At 45.6% G+C, this 22,646-nt stretch overlaps 1 protein-coding gene across 2 annotated transcripts in view; it reads right to left on the reverse strand.

Moving 5' to 3' along the window:
- The window catches only part of PEX14 (peroxisomal biogenesis factor 14), a 488,805-nt gene that overhangs the window by 30,081 nt on the left and 436,078 nt on the right, over nucleotides 1-22,646 (reverse strand). For both annotated transcript variants that reach the window (XM_086921339.1, XM_086921340.1), the window contains exon 5: nucleotides 6,289-6,374. In XM_086921339.1, the coding sequence (XP_086777465.1) occupies nucleotides 6,289-6,374 (86 nt within the window). The remainder of the gene's footprint in view (nucleotides 1-6,288; nucleotides 6,375-22,646) is intronic.

A 22,646-nucleotide genomic window follows, 5' to 3' on the forward strand; every position in this document is an offset into this window, starting at 1 on the left:
TCAGGCTTTGTGGCAGGAGAAGCACAGGCCGAAAGACGTACAAGAGTCCCCTGCACCATTCTAACCTGAATGCGTCGCCTAGAGATAGTTTTTGGGAACTCCAATGAGCATTACGTTTTGACACGGCATGTTTGATGGTTGTGAAAACAACCAGCCAGTGTTCTCCCTAATATTGGAAGATGTCCTGTGACACTGAGGAGTGCAATTGCCATTCGTGATCCGCTAGGTGTTGCCGGGTGAGCTTGCTTATCTTGGCATTTAAAGATCCATCAGGTGGTTCATGTTCTGGAAAATGCTTAAGCACTCCAGCCAAATTCAGAGGTGCAGCAATTATTGGCATAGGACCAATAATCCATTGCACCCTGCTTTAACACATGACGTACGTGTTGTCTATAAGGACCTACACTAGCCTTCCATTGATGGACAACAAGAAGGCCTTCAACGTCAGGCAGATGGACAGTATCTCCAAGAAAATTATGTGGAGACAAGTTTCTGCTGATTTCCACATCTCCAAGATGGCCTCCTTAACTCAGCAGAGATGCATCCATCACCAGCATCAGCTCGGGGTGGAAAAGGGAGAGGGGTCTGCTGCTGTTCAGGTTGCAGTCAAGCAGCCACCACTGCAGATCATGTGCAGTCTCCTCAAACTTGGATGACGTCCACCAGGTTCCCACAATGCTGGCCTACTGAGGCTTCAAGTCCCACTGCAGAGCCTGCATATGCCACCTGGCAAAGTGAACAAGCAAGATGTGCAAGGCCAACAGGCCCAGAATTCTAAGAGATGCGGAGGACTGAGGCTTAAACAGTGGGAATACAGCCTGAATGTCCTGGACTAGTTGTGGTGGAGGAAAGGCCACAAACTGCACCACCTCCAAGACAGCTCCTGTACAAGAAACCCTTTGCGAAGGGGCCCGTTGGAGGTGGTCACATCGGACTATGGCGAGCCCACCTTCAAAAGTCAGTCATCTAGGTAGCGGAAAACGGGTATCCCATGCCTCTGAAGATGGGCAGCAACCACAGCTATCATTTTCGGTTCTGGTAAGGCAGTAGGGGAACAGAGGAAACTGAAAATTCTCCTGACTAACACTGAACTACAGGTAACGTCTGTGGGACTGAAGGATGAACACATACAATTATGCGAACTGTAGGTCCATGGCAATCATCCAGTTGCCGGGATCCAAGGTACACAGAGCTAAGGCCAGAGTTAGCATTTAGAATTTATCCTTCCAAAGGAAGTGAAATCATTCAGAGAGCAAAGATCTAAAATAGGACAACGGCCTCAGTCCTCCTCGGAATGAGTAAATAGCTGGAGTAACAACAAGTCTCCGATGGCTCCTTTGGACAGTAATGCTCGCACCTCTTGGAATAAGAGGCATAACTGCTCCTATGAGAGCTGCTCTGATGTGGGTGGAAGTTGTGGAGGACTGGAAAGAACCAGAAGGGCATAGCCCTGCTGGACCCTCGGAACGATCCATCTGTGGGATGTGATGGACTGCCACACCCTGAGAGAAAATACAAGATTCTTTCTCTGACAGGGTGATTACATGCCGCGAATGGCAAACTAAAGCAGCTTGCAAGCTGATGATGCAAGGAAGTGGGACGGGGAAGATAGGTGACCCTTGTGACCTGCAAGTTTTCTACCTGAACCCTGTCTGAGGCCACAAGAGTGCTGAGCTGACTAAAGGGTGAGGAAAGGGACCTGGCATAGTCTATACGGTAAACATCTGGAGTAGCCTTGGAATGACCGAAAAGGATGAGGGAACTGACTGGCAGGGGTTGAAAGGCTTAAGAGCAACAAAGGCCCAGCTTTCCTTGAAGAGTTCCAGGGCAAGATCAGCTTTTTTTGCCAAACAAGGGGAAACATAAAAAGGTATGTCCATGAGAGATGCATGTACATTTGCAGAGAAGCCTGTGGATCTCATTCAGAACTACACTAGTGGCCTTCACAGCCCAAGCAATCAGTAGAGTTTGTAGAAGCACACATCACAGATTTAGCTGCATCCTGACCAACCTCAACAGTTGAGCCAAGGAGGCCCTAAACTCTTCAGGGACCACTGGCAATATCTCTCAAACTATGTCCCAGCTGGTACACGTAGAACTGCCCAGGAGGAAACTGGCATTGAGTGGCCCAAAAGATAGACTGGCGACAGATAACAAATGATTGCCAAATTGTTCAATCCATTTTGACTCCCTGTCAGGGGGCGGACATCGGGTATGCATTAGGATTCACCTTGCTGGCAGATGATTAGAGCACCAAACTCATAGGAGTAGGATGCGGAGTAAGAAAATCAGATTTGCCAGGCACCACTCTGATGACTGGCGACCTGCCTGTACACTGAGCAAGATTTAGACGAAGTGCCTTTAAGGATGACAGTTAGGACATCATTGAATGCCTGTAAGGGCTCAGAAGGAGTCAGCCCAGGCTAAAGGAATAAAGAAAGCACAGCAGTATCGTAGGAAGAATCAAGTCCTCAGGACTCTTGTAAATGCATGTGTAAACTCTCATCATAATGTGAGGGTAAATCAACCACATCCTCTCCATTATCATCTGCAAGTGGCAGTAAACTATGGTCAGTCTTGGACCGGAAAAGCTGGTAAAGCAACTGGGGATGGCTCTATGGTGAGGGTGGGTTTTGTCTGAATCAGATTATACAGGAACCAGTTGTGCTGGAGTGAGGTCCGAGAGCAACCTCGGTCAGGGTCGGCGTAGAATTCACTACCGGCGACGTTGGGTCCGACATCAACGACGAAGAGATAGGCACAGGTCTTGGAGCTGGAATAGAAGCATGCACCAGGGTCACAGCAGAACCAGAGGTGAGCTCCAGGTGCTCAGATGGTGCCGGTGACAGATCCACTGGTGCTTACCCAACAGGAGGCCCCTCTGGATACTTGGGGATTGAAGGCCAGCCAGAAGGAACAGCAAGAGTGTAAAAAATACACAGCAAAACCTACCTGTAGGCCATGACTTGCTGTAGTGTTGGTGGCCCGAGAAACTCAGAAGCATCTGGATCAACTGTGAGATTGGCTCCTCAATCAGAGATCAGGTGGCAATTTGATGCCCCTGCAACTTCTCTTTAGTTACAGAGTGGTGGGTTGGGGTTGAGTCCCGCTTAGCCTGCTTGTGTTTCCACTTTGATTTGGACTTCAACTTACCGGCTGACATAAACCATGGAGAGGACCTTGTTGAGGGATCTACCTCAAGAGAAGGGAAGGGTTTATGCCCTCGACTTAGAGCGGGACTTGCATGGCTTCTTTCGAAGTTTGTCAATGTACATCATCACTTCACAGTACCGGATTGCCTTTGGGCGCATGGCAGCATTTTCTTTACACAACACTTTCTGTACATGGCTTGGAGTAATGCTCCATACCTAAACACCAGAGAAGGTTCAGGTCCATCACCAATATCTGTTTATGACAGTCACAGCATGGTTTGAACCTTGTATTCTTGAATGGGGATATCTTTCCCATGCACCCTGGAAAAGTCAAACCGACAAAAAATGGAGTGAAGCTCCAGATTCGTTTTCAAAGGCTCAGAAAACAAACAAGCATTTGCAATGCAATAGGTCTCACATTAGGAAAGTGTGAGCTATTGGTATTGTAAATGACAAACTTTTTTAATATGTGTTGGCTTTAAAAATATATAAATTAATAGCATTGTTATTCACAAAGCCAACAGCTTGCACTTTCCTAATGCGAGTCCTATTGACTATGGCAATGCTTATTGGTAGCAAGCAAGGACAGTGCTGTTGTGGTGTCCCCGAGTGGTGTGGTGGTGTCCCCGAGTCATGTGGTGGTGTCCCGGAGGCATGTGGTGGTGTCCTCGAGGCATGTGGTGGTGTCCTCGAGGCATGTGGTGGTGTCCCCGAGTCATGTGGTGGTGTCCCCGAGGCATGTGGTGGTGTCCCCGAGGCATGTGGTGGTGTCCCCGAGTCATGTGGTGGTGTCCCCGAGTCATGTGGTGGTGTCCCGGAGGCATGTGGTGGTGTCCTCGAGGCATGTGGTGGTGTCCTCGAGGCATGTGGTGGTGTCCTCGAGGCATGTGGTGGTGTCCTCGAGGCATGTGGTGGTGTCCCCGAGTCATGTGGTGGTGTCCCCGAGTCATGTGGTGGTGTCCCCGAGTCATGTGGTGGTGTCCCCGAGTGATGTGGTGGTGTCCCCGAGTGATGTGGTGGTGTCCCCGAGTGATGTGGTGGTGTCCCCGAGTGATGTGGTGGTGTCCCGAGTGAAGTGGTGGTGCCCCCGAGTGAAGTGGTGGTGCCCCCGAGTGAAGTGGTGGTGCCCCCGAGTGAAGTGGTGGTGCCCCCGAGTGAAGTGGTGGTGCCCCCGAGTGAAGTGGTGGTGCCCCCGAGTGAAGTGGTGGTGCCCCCGAGTGATGTGGTGGTGCCCCTGAGTGATGTGGTGGGGCCCCTGAGTGATGTGGTGGGGCCCCTGAGTGATGTGGTGGGGCCCCCGAGTGATGTGGTGGTGCCCCCGAGTGATGTGGTGGTGCCCCCGAGTGATGTGGTGGGGCCCCCGAGTGATGTGGTGGGGCCCCCGAGTGATGTGGTGGGGCCCCTGAGTGATGTGGTGGGGCCCCTGAGTGATGTGGTGGGGCCCCTGAGTGATGTGGTGGGGCCCCTGAGTGATGTGGTGGGGCCCCCGAGTGATGTGGTGGTGTCCCAGAGTGATGTGGTGGTGTCCCCGAGTGATGTGGTGGTGTCCCCGAGTGATGTGGTGGTGTCCCCGAGTGATGTGGTGGTGTCCCCGAGTGATGTGGTGGTGTCCCCGAGTGATGTGGTGGTGTCCCCGAGTGATGTGGTGGTGTCCCCGAGTGATGTGGTGGTGTCCCCGAGTGATGTGGTGGTGTCCCTGAGTGATGTGGTGGTGTCCCTGAGTGATGTGGTGGTGTCCCCGAGTGATGTGGTGGTGTCCCCGAGTGATGTGGTGGTGTCCCCGAGTGATGTGGTGGTGAACCCGACACCACCCGATGGAAAAAGCAAGGGGAAACAGGAAAACACAGGGAGAGTGTCTAATGATAGAGGCAGCGAGGGCTGGGGCTTGGACAGCAATCAAGTATGGGGTCGAGAAGGCACTGAATGGGAGAACATGGAAACACACAGGGCCAAGGTAGGAAGATGCAAGCACATGGGAGAGCAGGTGGATGGGGCTTGGACAGCAATCAAGTACGGACGTGGTCGAGAATGCACTGAATGGGAGAACACGGAAAACATCCAGGGCCAAGAAAGGAAGATGCAAGCACATGGAAGAGCAGGCAGAGACAAGCTCTCAGCATTGCTGTGGCGGGGGAGCGGGAGCGCATTCCTTTGAAGTCTGATGCGCGGGGCCGGGGAGCGGCAGCCTTTGAAGTCTGATTGGGGGGGAGCGGCAGCCTTTGATGTCTGATGCGAGGCACAGACAAATGGTGGTGTGTGACGTGGCTGGCGTTGTGCACGCACATAGATCACATGAATTGTGTCTAATCCACAGTTTTGGTAGACTGTTCTTTTCCCCTTACTATAATCTCGCCGGAGCAATGCGCAAGCGCATTGGCTCAGGCGAGACCTAAAAATAACTGATGTCAGCATGCTGCAGGACGCCTATATGTGCACCGCGACGTCACTTCTGGGGCAAAACAAGTCCAGTGCAGAGCCACACAGTGCTACCTAGAGTCGTTCAGAAGCACCAATGTGAAAATCTCAGGTTCCAGTCAGGCACCTGAGAGACATTGTACACTTTAGGAATCTGAAGCAAGAAGTATAAATCAGGGTGGATGAGATTGGTCAAGAAGTAAAAGAGAACAAAGGGGCCACTGGTTTGGAAAGAAGTGCAAGGATTGGACTGAGGAGCTGGTCAAGGGACAGAAGGGTCACTGAATCGGAAAGAAGGGCTAGAATGAGACAGAGGAGGCTGGTCAAGAGATAAAGGTTACAGGGGATATAGGAGACATTAGATTGGCGATATTACAACGGACTGAAGTAACACAGGAGAGATAAGTCGCTGGATTGGTAAGAAGGACTAGGATGAGACAGAAGAGACTAGTCAAGGGATAAAGGTAACTGGGGATAGAAGGGACATTGCATTGGACAGAAGCGATAGGATGGGTCAGAGGCATTGGTCAAGGGATAGATGTAATAGAGGATAGAAGGCTCTTTGGATTGGAGAGAAGCTGTAGGATGGAAAACAGGAAGCTACTCAACAGAGGCAACAGAGAAAGAGGGGAGAAAGAGGAATGACAGGATTGGAGAGAAGCGAGATGGAGGAGGCAGAGGATGGTGGTCAAGAAGCGCACCCTATCAGCTTGCACATTACCTTGTAGAGCTGATGGAAGCCAAAAGCAATTCCTGCCATGATGATGGCCAGAGCGCCATAGTCTCTCCACCTCGAGCCTGCAGGACCTGAGGGAAATAGCAGCAAGAAATGAAAAACCCTATTGATGAGCACATTCCTATCACGACCCAACAGTAGTTCTGCCATGCACCTTAGCACCATATGACAAATGTACTTCCTGGTTGCCTCAAGGGCCTGGCCAGCACCAGAAGTTACATTTTGTTCTTTTTATTACATTTTATATCATTGTACATCAAAACACAAAACATAATTCTTAAACATCAAAGAGTGTTGCATCCCGCCTAAAAGTTCTCAGATATACATAACCGACACTAACCCAAATAAGAATCAATTGCCAGCCTCGTGAATGGAATTGCTCATTTAAAGCATGTAGATGCCACAATTTTGGGCTGACCAGTGTCTTAAATACCTGAAGAGCTCGAGCACTATGTTACAGCTAAGGAAGGAAATGGTTGCCACTGGAACAGAAGAGGTTTGTTTTGCTTAGAATCTAGCTCCATTTGTTGATTTAAATAACAAAACATAATGCAAAATAGCACAACAAAACCACAATAGCACAACAAAAATATAACAGCACAACAAAACACGCAAAACAGAATGCAACACAACAGCAACAGCAGAATACAACAGCAATGCAGTAAAGCAAAACAAAAAAGACACACAAGTACACGTTTTGCATGGTGAGCAAGAGAACGATGGATTTAACCCAGATATTTTGACTGGGGGTGAATGCATGATTCATTCAGCATTTCGTCTATCATTTGTTTGCGTAGGAAAAGCAACACAACGACACAACATAAATTATTTATTCATCCTCCACAACAGTTTCCTTGCAGACTATGACGCAGCTATACCAACAGTGCTGGTGAGTACATACGTTAAGAACTGATAGGTACCCCAGAGAACTCTCCAAGTCATAAAACTGACACACAAGGTTGACACTGTGGAGGGACATACTACGGCTCAGCAAAAATCAGTGAGAAAAGGAAAATGGAACTATGATTTTGACGGGTGCCACTTGTGACGGTGGGGGTCTATCATTGCTTACATTCATCTCACAAAACATTCATATTCAGCATGAGCTATATATATATATATATATATATAGCTTCGCTCATCTTTGCTTCACAAAGGGACTTTTTCTGGGATTATGAATTGAGCGAGGCAAGAAAGAGTAATTGGTGGAGTCTTGTACTTCTCCATTTCTGGCTTTGGACTCCGTTTTTAAAGGTTACATTTTTGGATGGCACGTGCAAAGAGACTAACTCGTTATTACTACAAATGGACCTAGTCACTTTACTTACTTGCAATGCGATGATGGAACTATTTAGCCACAGCAGGAGCATGATGGTATTTTACCAGGACTGTGTATTCTGCGAGTGGACAGTTGCTGTCTACTGCATTTTGCAAAGCATGCTGGTTGTTTCAGTTTATTATGTCTACAGAAATACATCATGGCAGCATGCCAATTGTTTGGTTGTGTAAGTTACCAATCATTAGCACCTGTGATCAAGGCTCAATGATGGGCTGAAACGCGTCAGGTAGGACTACTCTAATGATGGCACGCTGCCACTTTCATCAAGTTTGAAAGAAACAGAGAGAAACCAGAGCTTTGGCTTCAAGGACATTCTTTATGTATGATATATGTATGTACGTATATATATGCGTGTGTGTTATTTTACACAATTGATGCTAGTTAGGTCAAACTTTCCATAGGAAAAACATTTTTTTTCTTTAACAGCTTTGGAAGTTTTTGAAAATGTAATGAGAATTGGTCAAAATTCATCCACCGACGCTGCTTTGAGGAAGGTTTTGCACTTATTCATCAGGAAGGGGCCAAGTAAAAGGAAGGTCACAAGAGTGCGATTTCCCATGTTAATACCCATTCAAAAGGTTGCTCGCCAATAAAGAAAATACAGCTGAAGGGAAGTGCATCAAAATTTGTTATATTCTAGTGGGTATTCTGGTTTATTTCTGGCTAGCAAGAATGCAACGTGGAGGTGCGCTAATGGTTCCATGTTGGTTTTACCACACCGGTTCAATGTTCCACTGCCTACGTAATGTTTATACGCATTATATGCATTATGCATAGCTGTTCCAATGTTCATACAAGACTAGTTTAGACGGGAGGGTTACTGCGGTTTTCCTCACGTCGCCATGCTTCTGTACTACAGTTGTGGAGGGCGGGGTGGGGGGATGTGGGGGAAAGGGGGGGATGTGTGTTGTGTTTTATGGTTTGTATTTTTTCTTTTTCTTTCTTTCTCTCTTCTTCTTCCTCTTCTCTTTCCTTTGCTATTCCTTTCTCTTCTAGTCTATCCCTTTGCTCTTGACTGGACAAGTTGTATCATGCACGTGTTGTATCTGTATAGCTGCACTCAGACCATTCGTGCTCTATCTCTGGGCGCCCAAACGTCTGCTCATGGTTTCTGCCCGTTTTGCAACATATGGGTCAAAACAGTGTGCTCTTTGCATAAAGCGCCGTGTAACATGTTTTTCCTTGGGTCTCATGAAACAATCATGATACATGCACTATTGTAAATGCCACATACAACGCTTTCCACTCCGCTTAGGACAACCTCACTTGACCGACTGAAGATTCTGTCTATGAATGTTAAAGGTCTGAATCAGCCCGTTAAAAAACAGAAGATATTAGACTATGTGCGCAGGCAGAAAGAGGGGGACATTGTTCTGTTGCAAGAGACCAAACTAGATGTTAAACAATTCTACACTCTGCGCAACAAGTTTTATTCGGAGGTTGTAGGATCTAGTGCACTTGGTAAAAAGAATGGGGTTCTGGTATTATTATCAAAAAGGTCCAAGGTAGAATTGTTGTCTTCCTCATCGGATGAAAAGGGACGCTGGGTCACGGTGAAACTTGCTAGGGACAACACGGAATTCTTTGTCACTAATATTTACGCACCCAACACTAATGACTTAGAATTTTGGCAGGACTTAGTCAAGCAGATTGCAACGATACCTGATACGGCGGTACATATACTTGGGGGTGATTTTAATCTTCCATTTGACCCGGCCTTAGATAGAGATTCGAAGTGTGTATTTAAACCGAACAAATCACATAATGCTTTCATCAAACTATGCCAACGGTTCCATTTAATTGATACATGGAGAATACAAAACCCTACTGATAGGGATTACACGTTCTACTCTTCTCCTCACGATTCGTTCTCCCGCATTGATTACATTTTCATTACACAAAATGGCGTTGCAAGAATAGAAGATACATCAATTGAGCCAAGAGTGCTATCAGACCACTCATGCATATCTCTATCCATCAGTAACATTAAACCGTCCCCTAAACAAACGTCATGGAGACTCAATGAGGAAATCTTACACAAAGAACAAAATAGAACTGAAATTCTAAAAGCTATTAGGTCTTCTTTGGAGATTAATGTGAGAGGGGACACCTCAGATCTAGTGCGATGGGAGGCTTTGAAAAGTACCATAAGGGGGGTGTGCATCAAAATTCGTTCAGCAATGAACAGAGATTGCAATGCAAAGTTGGAAAGGTTAGAGGCTGAGATAGCTAATCTGGAGAACAAACACCAAATGACAAGGGACCGGGAGACACTCAATATCATGACTAACAGAAAATACGAATATAACAAGCTAGTGAGCGAAAGGGCGGGGGTGTGGCTGAACAGAAGACGAAGATTTAAGCTATGTGAATCTAACAAGGCCGGTAAAAGCCTGGCAGCATACTTAAAATTCAAGGTGCAAAAAAATGCTATTAATGTAATAAGAGACTCTGCAGGAGTTGCCCACTCGGACCCCCAAAAAATAACTGAGGTCTTTAAAGACTTTTATGAGGACTTGTATGCTAAAAAAGAATTGGCTGCTGAAGACAAAATTCAGGGGTATCTACAGGAATGTGAACTGCCAAAGCTAGGGCCGGAAGAACAACTCAGTCTTAATGAGCCGATCTCGGCCACTGAGGTGGAAAAAGCAATCAAGGGGTTGAAATGTGGGAAAGCACCGGGCCTGGATGGCTTTACGGCCAAATTTTATAAAAGCTTTGCAACGGATTTGGTTAAACCTCTTCTGAACCTCTTCCACGAATTCACGGAGTCAGGGGAGGTGAGGGGCACATTAGCAGAAGCGACTATTGCAGTTCTGCCTAAGGACGGCAAAGACCCGTCGTTGCCAAAAAATTATAGGCCGATTTCCCTGATTAATCTAGATTGTAAGTTGCTAGCCATGATTTTATCAGCCCGTTTACAAAAAGTCCTTCCTACCCTCGTACACCCATCTCAAGCGGGTTTCTTAAAACATAGCCTGTCTAGTGATAACACCAGAGTACTAGCCCACGCCCTAGAAAAAGCAAAACTTCTAAATACTCCCACGGTAGCTGTCACACTAGATGCAGAAAAAGCCTTCGACAAGGTAGATTGGACCTTCCTTGAGGCAGTTTTACACAACTTTAACCTAGGGGAGACGTTTACTAAACTTGTAATGGCTTTGTATGCCGGCCCTACTGCTAAGGTCAGAGCGGGTGGCTCCTTCTCTTCTTCTTTCTGCTTGAAACAGGGAACAAGACAAGGATGCCCACTATCACCATCTCTGTTCTTACTAGCGATAGAACCCTTTTTGTGGCATATTAGACATAATGAAGCCATTGCTGGTGTTCCGCTTGATGACTGCACTGTAAAATTGACTGCATACGCCGACGATGTGCTGATCCTGACGGAAAAAGCTGACGAGGCTATCCTGGCCTTAATGGACACAATTGAGGGGTTCTCTAGAGTTTCAGGGTATAAACTGAATAAGGACAAAACAGAAGTCAAGTTGCTAAACAACATCGGGGGTAAAGAAATTCTGGGCTCATCTGGCCTCACCTGGCAGCCAAAAGCTTTTAAATATTTGGGCTTAGATTTTGAGAAAGACTTAATTACGACTCTGAAATTGAATGAAGACTTAACGTTAAAAAAGATATCCACGCTGTTAGATAGCTGGTCACCAAAATTTTTGTCCTGGTGGGGTAGGGTTGAGACTCTTAAAATGATGTGCACACCTCTAGTTAACTACCTGGCTTGCATGCTCCCCATGACTTTCTCGGACAAATTCATCAAGAAAGTGGACAGGTTGTTTGGAGAGTTCCTGTGGCGAGGGAAAAAAGCCAGGATATCACTAAAAAAGCTGCAATTAGCAAAAGAAAAGGGCGGCCTGGGCCTGCCTTCGTTCAGGAACTACCAAACAGCCTTCCTCTGTAAGCAAGGGGCCCTTTGGCTGGTTGATTCTACATCCTATACTCCAGTGTGGCTATCTATCGAGCGGTCGTTACTGGCGCATGCACCCCTCTCAGCTCTCCTCAGCATGGACTTGGCCCATGTACCCCACTCTAAATACATTCTACTAAATACCAGAAGAGCACTCCTCCGGCTTGACCAGTCCCATAAAACTGCTTCGGTGATTAAGAAATCTACCCTACTCTCGTTATGGTATAACCCTATGTTCCGGATAGAGGGAAAGACCCTCCACTGGGAGCTGTGGGCTACAAGGGGCATCCATATAGTGAATGACCTTTATGAAAATGGCAGGCCCCTACCCTTTTCGACATTGCAAGAGAAATTTAATTTACCACCCATAGAATTCTACCAATTCTTAAAACTGAAAGCCGCTATCTCTAAGTGTTCCCTCACTACAGACTTACCTTGGGTGGTGACCCGTCTCCGACTATTGTACCATGCTGACCATTTTGTATCCAGAATATATAAACTGCTCCTCCCCCTGCCCAAGAAGCCACATAAGTTAACCGAAAGTAAGTGGGAATCGGAGCCTAACTCGACAGGTATAACGATAGATTGGGAGGTAATACACAACACTGCATTAACAAACAAGGTATCCCCGATTCTATGTCAAACGAAATATATGTTGCTGAACAGAGTGTTCTGGACCCCTCAGAAATTGTTTAGATGTAAACTGAGGGATACGCCTAACTGTTGGAACTGCCAGGAAGCACCTGGTGACTTGGCACACATGCTTTTTGATTGTCCCCTATTACGACCATTTTGGAGAAAAATATTTGCATATATTCAACAAGTATTTGGAATCACACCTATCCAGGAATTTGTATATGTCATTTTGGGTCCTTTAGAAGCACAATTGCCGGACATTCATGACAGACAATTGCTTGATGTCATGTTGACATTGGCGTGCAAGGTCATCCTTTATAAATGGAAAAATTTTACTGAAGTCAACTTTAAAATGTGGCTGGAATGGCTTTCCTTCTTAAGAGGGGCGGACAATCCGGCGCTACAGTCAGCCACTTGGAAGCCTTCGAACAACAAACTCTGGTCCTCCCTAGATGCGTCATCCTCCCATTTTGAGCCCCCATGATGCACACCTCAACGGTCAGCTTGTTTATATAGAACTTATATAGAATTTAGTGTGTTTAACTGTGTATGCTTACTGTATACTTCCTGTCGCACGCACCGCGAACCAGGTCTTGGTAAACCGATTGCTATTGGTCTATGGATACATCTGTCCTCTCTTTCTCTTTTTTCCTCTCTTTCTCCTTCCCCCTTTTCTTCTCTCTTCTTTCTCTGACTTTGACTTTGACTGTTGTGAGTGTCATTGTGCAAACATTTTATCCATCTGTACCTTGGAAGATTTATTGTACTGTCTTTATTTTCAATTTTATCTTCAATAAAAAAAGATTTGAATTAAAAAAAAAAAAATTTGAAAAAAGTGATAACTTTTACTCAGAAGGAGTGCTTTTTGTGTCTTGGAAGTCCGTTTGGGCGTTTGAGAAATAAGTGTTTAAAGAGCAGCTCATGCTGGTCAAGAAGGGTTAACCCTAAACAAAAAGTTAGATATGTCCTGACTGTGGGTACAGTGGTACAACACAGCTAGCAAAATTGGAAAAAATACTCCTGTTTGATTAGTCGTGGGAGATTTTTCTCCCTTTGGCCAATCTCGGTACTCGAGAGGTTTCCGAGTAAGAACCGCTAAATCGTAGTGTCGCGTTTGGGTGGCTGCAAAATAGGAGCAACATATTGTTCACATCATTACAAGATGCAAAAACTAATAATAATGAAAAAGGTTGGTCAAAGGTCATGTGCAGAGGGGGATGGCGAGCTGTCAATGTAATGTACTCCAACATGCTCGTGGTCTTAATAAAGTCTTCCAACTTTTCCACACTTCCTTTCCAGATCCAAAATAGAAAGGTGGAAAGAAATATATTGCAGTACCATATTCCCTGCCACAAAACGCATACTGAAGCGCATTCGGCCTAGTACCAATAGGGATCCTAAGAATTATGCACGGAGGCATTTTGAAACCTCACATAGGGGGGGGGGGAGGGGAGGGGGGGTTGACAAAATTGAGGTTTCTCTGCATAGATAGGATCCCCAAACATCCAAGAGAGAGAGATCGGGTACAGGAAAGGAGTCATTTTATATAATCACATGAGATACTTTTTAACCAAAAGGCTTAAACTGCAGTGAATAGCGAACATACATTTACTAATTAGAAGGCATTTTTTAACTGTGTATAATATTTTATACTAGACTTGCTTGCCTTCCTCCGATTTTTGTTTTTAGCTTTCTTTTTTGCACCGAAGTGACACTCTTTGATGTTTCTGTTTATCGACTGACATTACTAATTCCTGGCATAAATGGATATTTGAACGATAATTTGTAGTATCAGACCCGGATCAGAACATCTATCGATCAACTGAGAAACCTTGGGACAGTTATCACTTTAATACTTATTTGTGTTTTTTTGTTTTGAATTTACATAGCTAAGCTGGGCCTTACTATATATAAATGAAATGTATATTGCCGGATATACTTTTTCACACTAAACCTTCATGAGGTGAATTGAGTTAATAGCGTCATTGAAATATGGCCGATTTGTATTAGTGTGTGGTACTGACTCTTTGATCATGCTTACTTGTAATGATTTCAGATTAGGACAATTATTCGTACAGGAATTCATTTAACCCACTGGGGGATGGTTTGATAACTGGTGCTTAATCCGGGGACTCGAGCAAAATGGTGCCTGTTTTATCTCAGTTTTGATATATGAATTGACTGTTGCAAGGGTACAGAACTCAGAATGCCTCGCAGATTTTTGGCGGTTTGATCAAGACTATTATGCAAAAATTGTAATTTTAAGCCGCTACCGAGTGCGCTGGGGCAGGAACCTGGAGCGTTGAGATATAGATAGATATATATATATATATACATACATATATATATATGAGTTAAGAAATGTCCTTGACACTATGCTCACATTGGAAGAAAGATGTTCACTGTTTGAAAATCACGTGTATTAATAGCCGTCCAAGGAAGACTGTGCCCATACATGAACACGGTTCGGAGAGAGACAAAACATCTTGGGTCGGTCAGGATAAAGGCATCTTCTACGCTGGCACCCGGTTGCTGCTGCATGTTTCCTACGGAGGAGAATGAATACACCCACCTGCAAATATGACGCCCGAGGCGGGATCTGAGAAGGAACAGATCACAACAACCAGTGGCATCTCGAGACACCTCTGAATCCGAGGTCTCCGCAGCGGAGCAATCAGAGGAAGAAGCTGGGGGATCAGGAGCAAGTGGACCAGTGCCCCCCCATTTTCACGGGGAGTTCGACCTTATTCCACAGTCGTGGCTGCGAGGGGGCAAGGGAAGACCGCCGGACCTACCAGCCACTGACGCACCAGGAGAGGTGGGGGCACCCGCCCAAAAAGAGGGGCAAGTGCCTACACTCTACCAAGGAGAACCCCGCCATACAAATAATGCCCACCCTAACGGACACCAACTCTGAGAATTTGACAATTATCAATTTGACATCCAAAACGCTGACTCCATCTGAAGAATCAGTCTTACAATTGGGACGGACTTTTTGTCCCACGAGCAATTTTGAATTTGTCCACACTCGAATAGATGTTTTTAAACTTATAAGAAAAATCTAACTTTTCAATTTCTTCAAAATGAAAGGGTTGGAATCAGGTACTGTTCTTGTTCATCCATCCCAGTCATTGAATAGAGGCCCAATGAATGATCAGGAATTGGAGCTACTTGCGGCACTAGAAGATCTGAATATGGAAGGAGCTACTATGAACACCAGTGATTTAGGGACTGCAGAAACTGTGACCAGCTCTACTATCCTTCAAACCAGAGAGGCTAGTCCGTTCAGACCAGTGTCCAAATTTCTACAACACCTACAGACACGATCGACGTCTTCCACGAAAAAGTGATGTTGGACCTTCATGAACTTCAAGAGAGTGATAGAGGCAACAATAAACCGTTGTGGAATCGCTCATATGCACAGAGGAAAGCCGTGAAAGATCTTGAATCCGATGACAACATAATAATCAAACCCTCAGATAAGGGTGGGAACGTAGTATTGCAGACACGCACTAACTATTGCAAGGAAGCCCTTCTTCAATTAAGTAACCGGGACAATTACTCACTGATAACTATGGGGGAATATATGGAGAGCATCACCCAATATGAGACACTGATTTTGAAATGGGATACAAAAGGAATGCTTTCCATTAAAGAGTATAGATTCCTCCAGGTTTCCCACCCAAGATTACCTTTTATCACCTGCCTAAGGTGCATAAGGACGCGGAAAAACCGCCATGGCGCCCAATTATCTCTTCTATTGGTGGCCTCCTGGAAAATATGTCCAGATTTATTGAGTTCTAGCTATTCCTTTTTGTACTGGAGTTACCATCTTACACGAGAGACATGAAAGACTTCCGGAGGTACATTGAAGGAAGTCCATGGGAACCAGACTTCCTGATGGTCACTCTAGATAAAGCTAGTCTATACACTAGCATCGCCCATGAGGAAGGGATAGATGCTATTCGACAGATTCTTTAACATTGTCTGTTGAGATTTGCTGCACAGTGAGATGCTCATTGATTTTTTGCATTTTTGCCTGTTCAATAATATTTTTCAGGACCAGATCTATAGACAGAAACGGTAGACTGCCATGGGAGCCTGCTTCGCCCCCCGCTACGCATACCTGTTTGTTGGCTGGTCGGAGTAGCAGGTGGCATGGTCGGACTCCTGTGATCACTAGGTTGAGAAAACTATTATTTGGAGACGGTACATAGACGACCTCTTTCTTGTCTGGCGAGGCACCAAAGAGTCAGTCATGGAATACATAGAACATCTGAATAGCAATAATTTGAATTGAAAGTTCACAAGCAACATAAGCGCTACTGCGGTCACCTATCTAGACGTCAAGGTTTTTGTATCTGATGATAAGATGCAAACAGCATTGTTTAGGAAACCCACGGCGGGAAATTCAGTGCTTCATGCACGGAGTAGTCACCCCACCAATTTGAAGAACAGTATCCCGTACGGGGGACTCTTGCGTATAAAATGCAACAGTACTAGACCAGAGGATTTCCTGCAAGCTGGCGCTGAATGTCTTAACAGGTTTCGAGAACGAGGCTATCAAGAGAAGGTATTGAGGGAGGCATGGAAGAAAACAGAATCTAAGAATAGAATAGAACTGCTCACTGATGGCCCCAATCCGAGAACTACCAATGCCAATAACTTCAGACTAATTACTATTTTTCTAATGCAGCTAAAAGTCTGAAGAAAATAATTCAGTACAATTGGAGTATTCTGAAATCTGATCCAATTCCTTCCTTCCTTCCCACCCTTCCTTGACCTTTCGCAAAACGAGATCTCTTAAGGATCATCTGGTTCAAAGCCATCTGCCATCAATCCACAAAGGCATACAGGGACTTTCAGGCTTTTACCCATGCAGCAAATGCAAGGCGTGCGCTGATAGCAGAAAAAACTACATCATATGCCTGGCAGAAATGACCCTGTAAAAATCAACAAATTCATGAACTGCCATATGACTTTCGTAGTCTACTGCCTAAGATGCCCATGTGGCCTTAGGTATGTAGGCAGCACGATTCATGCAGCCAAAATATGCATATTAGAACATCAGAGGGCCATCATTGTCTGTGAGGTTCCACTAATGTGGGCCTGTTTGATTTTTTTTCCTATGTACAATATATATTATGCCCATCCAGGGCTACATTAACTTTTTGCTGGGCGGTCCGAATATGCGGGGCTATTTGAATGCACTGTGAGGTGCTATGAAACGCCCATCCTGGGCTGTATTTCTACACTGTCAGTATTTTGAATCACGTAGAAGCTCAACTAATACTGTGGTGAAGCAGCCTTGCACTACACTTCAGCCCTATGGACCGGATTGTGTTCTATGGCGAACTGTTTAATTAACTTGGCACGGACATTGATTTCCAAGTATCGTGGCAGTGATGAACTTAACTGTCCAAAATTGTGATTTTACTGTGGAGTATTGTTTTTGAATCATGTTAAGTAAACAATGTGCAAATAATGCTTTATTGACTTACAGCAGTGAACAGCGTTATGCCTGATACTAAGATGGCGCCTGATCGTGACATTACCCACGTGATTGTATGTTTATTTAAATGAGGGCGTTATGGGGGTCGCCTCACACTGATGAAGGCGTACCGCTGAAACGCATTTGTGTTTATTATTTCTTGTGCCAAATAAATCCAAGTAGGATTTAACCCCCCGCGAGTGCTGGCTTTCTTTCCTGGAGCTTTTGCGGCTATGCAAACCTGCCGGCGCGTGACCAGCCCCGCTACCGAGTGCTGGGGCAGGAACCTGGAGCGTTGAGATATATATATATATATATATATATATATATATATAAGTAATGAAATGTCCTTGACACTATGTTCACATTGGAAGAAAGACGTTCAAGGTTTGAAAATCACGTGTATTAATAGCAGTCCAAGCAAGACTGTGCCCATACATGAACACGGTTCGGGGAGAGACGAAACATGTTGGGTCTGTCAGGATAAAGGCATCTTCTACGCTGGCACCCGGTTGCTGCTGCATGTTTCCTACGGAGGAGAACGAATACACCCACCCACCCACGTAAAAACAAACAAACACCCCCCCCCCCCCTCCCCCCCTCTCCCAACTGGGGCGGCTCTAGGCTCATTGCGGCCCTCGGCAGGGAGTGTAGGTAGGGGGTCCCCAGAGGAACGCAGGCGTGGAGGCCAGTAAAGAGGAGGGGGTGTCAGGGTTTTGGAAGTGGAACAGAGCGAGAGGCTGCCAAATCCCTGCCAGGGGCCGCCACGCACATATAATCCTCAGAGGATTATTATATTATGGATATATATTGGCGTGGCGGCCCCTGGGGTTTGGCGGCCCTGTGCAGGTGCACAGCTTGCACATGCCTAAGGCCGCCCCTGCCACCAACCAAACACACACCCACCAAAGCCATAACAAACGACTTGCTAAAAAAGAAAAGAAAAATTAAACCCAGGGACCGGCACAGGATGGGAGTGATAGTAACCAAACCAACGCAAAGTAAAAGACCTTGTATGGTCATGATCATGATTATGTTTTGCCTGTTTCTATGTTGATAGCAGTTGTATGGTGGTTTGGAACTCTCTACATCAGATGCATGATGTCAATGTAAATATTTTTTCACAATATTTTCTCCAAAAACAACTATTATCAGACCTTTTTGTTGAGGCTGAAAAACATTTTGAAACCTGATTTAAGTTTATAAGCAAGGACCAGTCAAACCGCCAGCCCTGCCCTGTGGCCTCATGTATTTATTGTATTGTAGCAATTATATTATGCTTCATACCCCCTGACAAGGTTGTGAAAAGCTCAGAATTTCGTGGAGTTTCTTGGCACCTATTTGGAGTGCTTTGTTGAAAAGGATATTGATGGCAGACTGGCCTACATGGGGGGTTGTTGGGCGAATAGCTTGAGGTTAGGAGTCATTCTCTAAATAGATGGTGTCATCATTGCTGCACTTAAGCATAAAGTATAGTGGAAAGTGTATGCATAAATGCCATCTTGCATTCTGACTGCTATAGTTTTTAATGGTTAATTATAATATAGTAGTTATAAGTGTTGGAAGAACAAGGCTTTTAGTGCTCTCGGAAATTCAAGATGGTTGCAAATTAAGCTTTTATTTGCGGGAAGTGTATTCCAGATCTTAGCCGTCTGGACTGAGAAGCAGTTTCCTCCAGGGAGTGGTTTATTGAAGGAAGGGACAAACTGGAGCCCAGCCACAACAGATCCAAGAACCCTGGATTGGTGGTAGGCACTGAGCTGTTGCAGAAGGAAGCCAGGGTCTGAGACCTGAATGTCGTGATGTGCTACACACCTGGCTGCATCTCGCCACAGGTCACTGTACAGACTGAAGAACAGATGAGATGCACAACCTGTTAGCAACCTTAAGGAAACGTCTTGCTGTTGCATCCTGGATTCTCTGTAGCTTACTAAACACTTGGTGGGATGCTCCGCAGTATACATACCATTGGTGTAGACTAGAAAGGAGAATAGTAGATCGAGGATAAAGTGTATTGTTTGATGGAATCCTAGCCCAGGAAAGACTTGATTTAGACATCTTATAAGGGAGACCTTCATAACTTGAACTGGTAGGTTAGGAGATCACATCAGTTCTTTTGTCCTGATGACGATGGGGAGTAAGTGGTTCATTTAACACATTCTAGCATCTCAGTTCATGAAGTAATTAATTTGGTGTGATTCATTCTTGTCCACTGATGAGCCCCAAGGGAGTACTGGCCCATAGCACAGGAATCTATGTCAGGTGGGCTCTGACGTTTTCATCAAGCTTGTGTGTCACACGTGCAAGCTGTTGCAAGGATAATGGACGTCCGCTCTAGTAGTGGTCTGTAGTATAGACCCTCTTCTCAATCAATCTATCAATCTGCATTTGTATAGCGCGGCTAATCACCCGTGAGGGTATCCAGGCGCTGAGAGCAGAGGGAGGAGGGGCTCAGCTGTCTCTTCTACATTATAAAGGAGGTAAGATGGTGTATCTGATGGACTACTGCGCTTGAGGTGAAAACAGAGCAGGAAGAGGACAGGGATTCAATGTGACACTTGCTGGTTAGTCGTCGAGTGATAGTGACTTGTATTCTATAGGTTTCAGTCTCCAGAGCAAAATGGGATGACTGGCTGTGCCAAAGACAGCTGAAAGGTCGAATAGCAATAGTGCAACTACTCCAATAGAGTCCATATAGGCCAGACTCCTTGGAGTGCTTCACAATAGCTATAGATGTGATAGCAGCGGAGTCGTAATTGGCTGGATATAAATGAATGTAAATGGCTGTAGAAGTTTACACTAGTGAGCAAAGTATGAGGTTAAAAGAAACATGGGGGGGGGATAGGTATTTAGTATTAGCTTTAAAAAGGGAGAAGAGGGAACAGGCATTTAGCAGGGCACATTTTCTGACCCAAGCCCTAAACGCCCTGAGAGAGGCGCTAATTAGAGCACCGAAGGTCACGCGGTTCCTATTTCCAATCAGGTCAATCCCCTACAGAAGTCGACTCAGGAGGAGGGAGGGGTGAAAGACATTCAAATAGTCACAAAAGAGTAAGAGAGATACCTGGGGAAGTGACAGAAGGTGCATAAAAAATATTTCAGAATATTGTTTGCAAAGAAACACTAGTAATGGAAAATTGGTCTGATGGACAAATGTGACACCTTTAGAGTAGTCCTGCCTTTTTAGTCAAAAGCCCCTTGCATTTTGGGAAATGCGGATTCACGTCAAGCATAAAAGCTCAAGCACAGAAGTGGTTGTTGGCTAAAATCAGAGACTGACTAAGTGCCACACATGATATGGAGACGACCACTTGGCAACCATGGAATGTGTTCCACTGACTAGAGTCGATTTTGCACCATATTTAACAAGATATGGAACATAAACTTTTAGAAAGTCAGCAAAGAAATTTACAGTAAAGTAATGATAAATTAAATTGAAACATTTACAACCACTGTCAAAATGTTTTTGTTACTTTAACATTCAAAAACTACATTTAAACTATTATATTAATTTTATAGAGATATTCGTTTTTGCAGTTTTCCCCTATGGCAGCTTGGTTCCAGTGAAACAGTGTGCATGGGACCCACATCTGGGCTCCCTGCCCCATTAGGCAAACACACTAACATATAAAAAACAAGCACTGGCGTTGCCAATAGGTCTCGCAGTAGGAAAGTTGGAGCTATTGGTTTTGTGAGTGGCGTTGCGTGTGTGAGTGGCGTTGCGTGTGTGAGTGGCGTTGCGTGTGTGAGTGGCGTTGCGTGTGTGAGTGGCGTTGCGTGTGTGAGTGGCGTTGCGTGTGTGAGTGGCATTGCGTGTGTGAGTGGCGTAGTGTGTGTGAGTGGCGTAGTGTGTGTGAGTGGCGTTGCGTGTGTGAGTGGCGTTGCGTGTGTGAGTGGCGTTGCGTGTGTGAGTGGCGTTGCGTGTGTGAGTGGCGTTGCGTGTGTGAGTGGCGTTGCGTGGGTGAGTGGTGTTGCTTGGGTGAGTGGCGTTGCGTGGATGAGTGGCGTTGCGTGGATGAGTGGCGTTGCGTGGATGAGTGGGGTTGCGTGGATGAGTGGGGTTGCGTGGATGAGTGGCGTTGCGTATGTGAGTGGTGTTGCTTGGGTGAGTGGCGTTGCGTGGTTGAGTGTGGTGTTGCGTGGATGATAGTGGGCTTGCGTGGGTGTGAGTGGCGTTGTGTGTCTGTAAGTGTTACTGTGTGGGTGAAAGTGGCACAGAGCCTTTGATGTGACATTTCAGGTGCAGAGCATGAGATTGATGCAAGGAGCAGGCATGGGAAACAAAACCTTCCTGATGTGAGAGACGATAACGGGTGCATATGCATAGGAGGAGAATACAGGTATATGGCATGTGAAGATATCAGGTGGAAAGATTGGGTAGGGAAGATAATAGGTTCAGGGCTTGCAAGGCATGAGTAGAGTAAAGCATGACAAAATGGGGCAAGGCATGAAAAGAAACTAAAGCCAGGTGTGGAAATTGAGGAGTAAAAATAACGATACGGCATGAGATGTCCAGCAAGAGAATATAAAATGTGTGCCAAATTCAGGTGGCATGGGTAGGTAATGTAGTTCAAGCAACAGTGATATAAGTGACATCACAGGCTTTGGTGTGCAAGGCTAGCGAAGGGCCGTCACTGATGTAAGGCTTAGGAAGAGAACATAAAACGTCGAAAACAAGGACAGCGAAGAAGATAGCTGTCTGACCATAGCTGATCCGAAAGTAGCCTTGTTTGCTATGATTACAAGTGCAAAGAATGTCCCGAGAAGGTAGGGAGTGCAAGGCATGATACAGGAAATTATGTGTGCCTTAAACCATGGTAATGTAAGCAAACTGATACAAGTTGATCGGCCGGGAGCCGGCCAGGAAACACAAGTACGGCCGGCCACATAATTAGGGGAGGAGAAGCCGCACAGCACACGCTGGGAGAAGCCCTTTGATGTGCTGTGCGGCCGCGATG

Source organism: Lissotriton vulgaris, chromosome 5 (genome assembly GCF_964263255.1).
Source record: "Lissotriton vulgaris chromosome 5, aLisVul1.2, whole genome shotgun sequence".
In the NCBI taxonomy this organism is placed as follows: Eukaryota; Metazoa; Chordata; class Amphibia; order Caudata; family Salamandridae; genus Lissotriton; species Lissotriton vulgaris.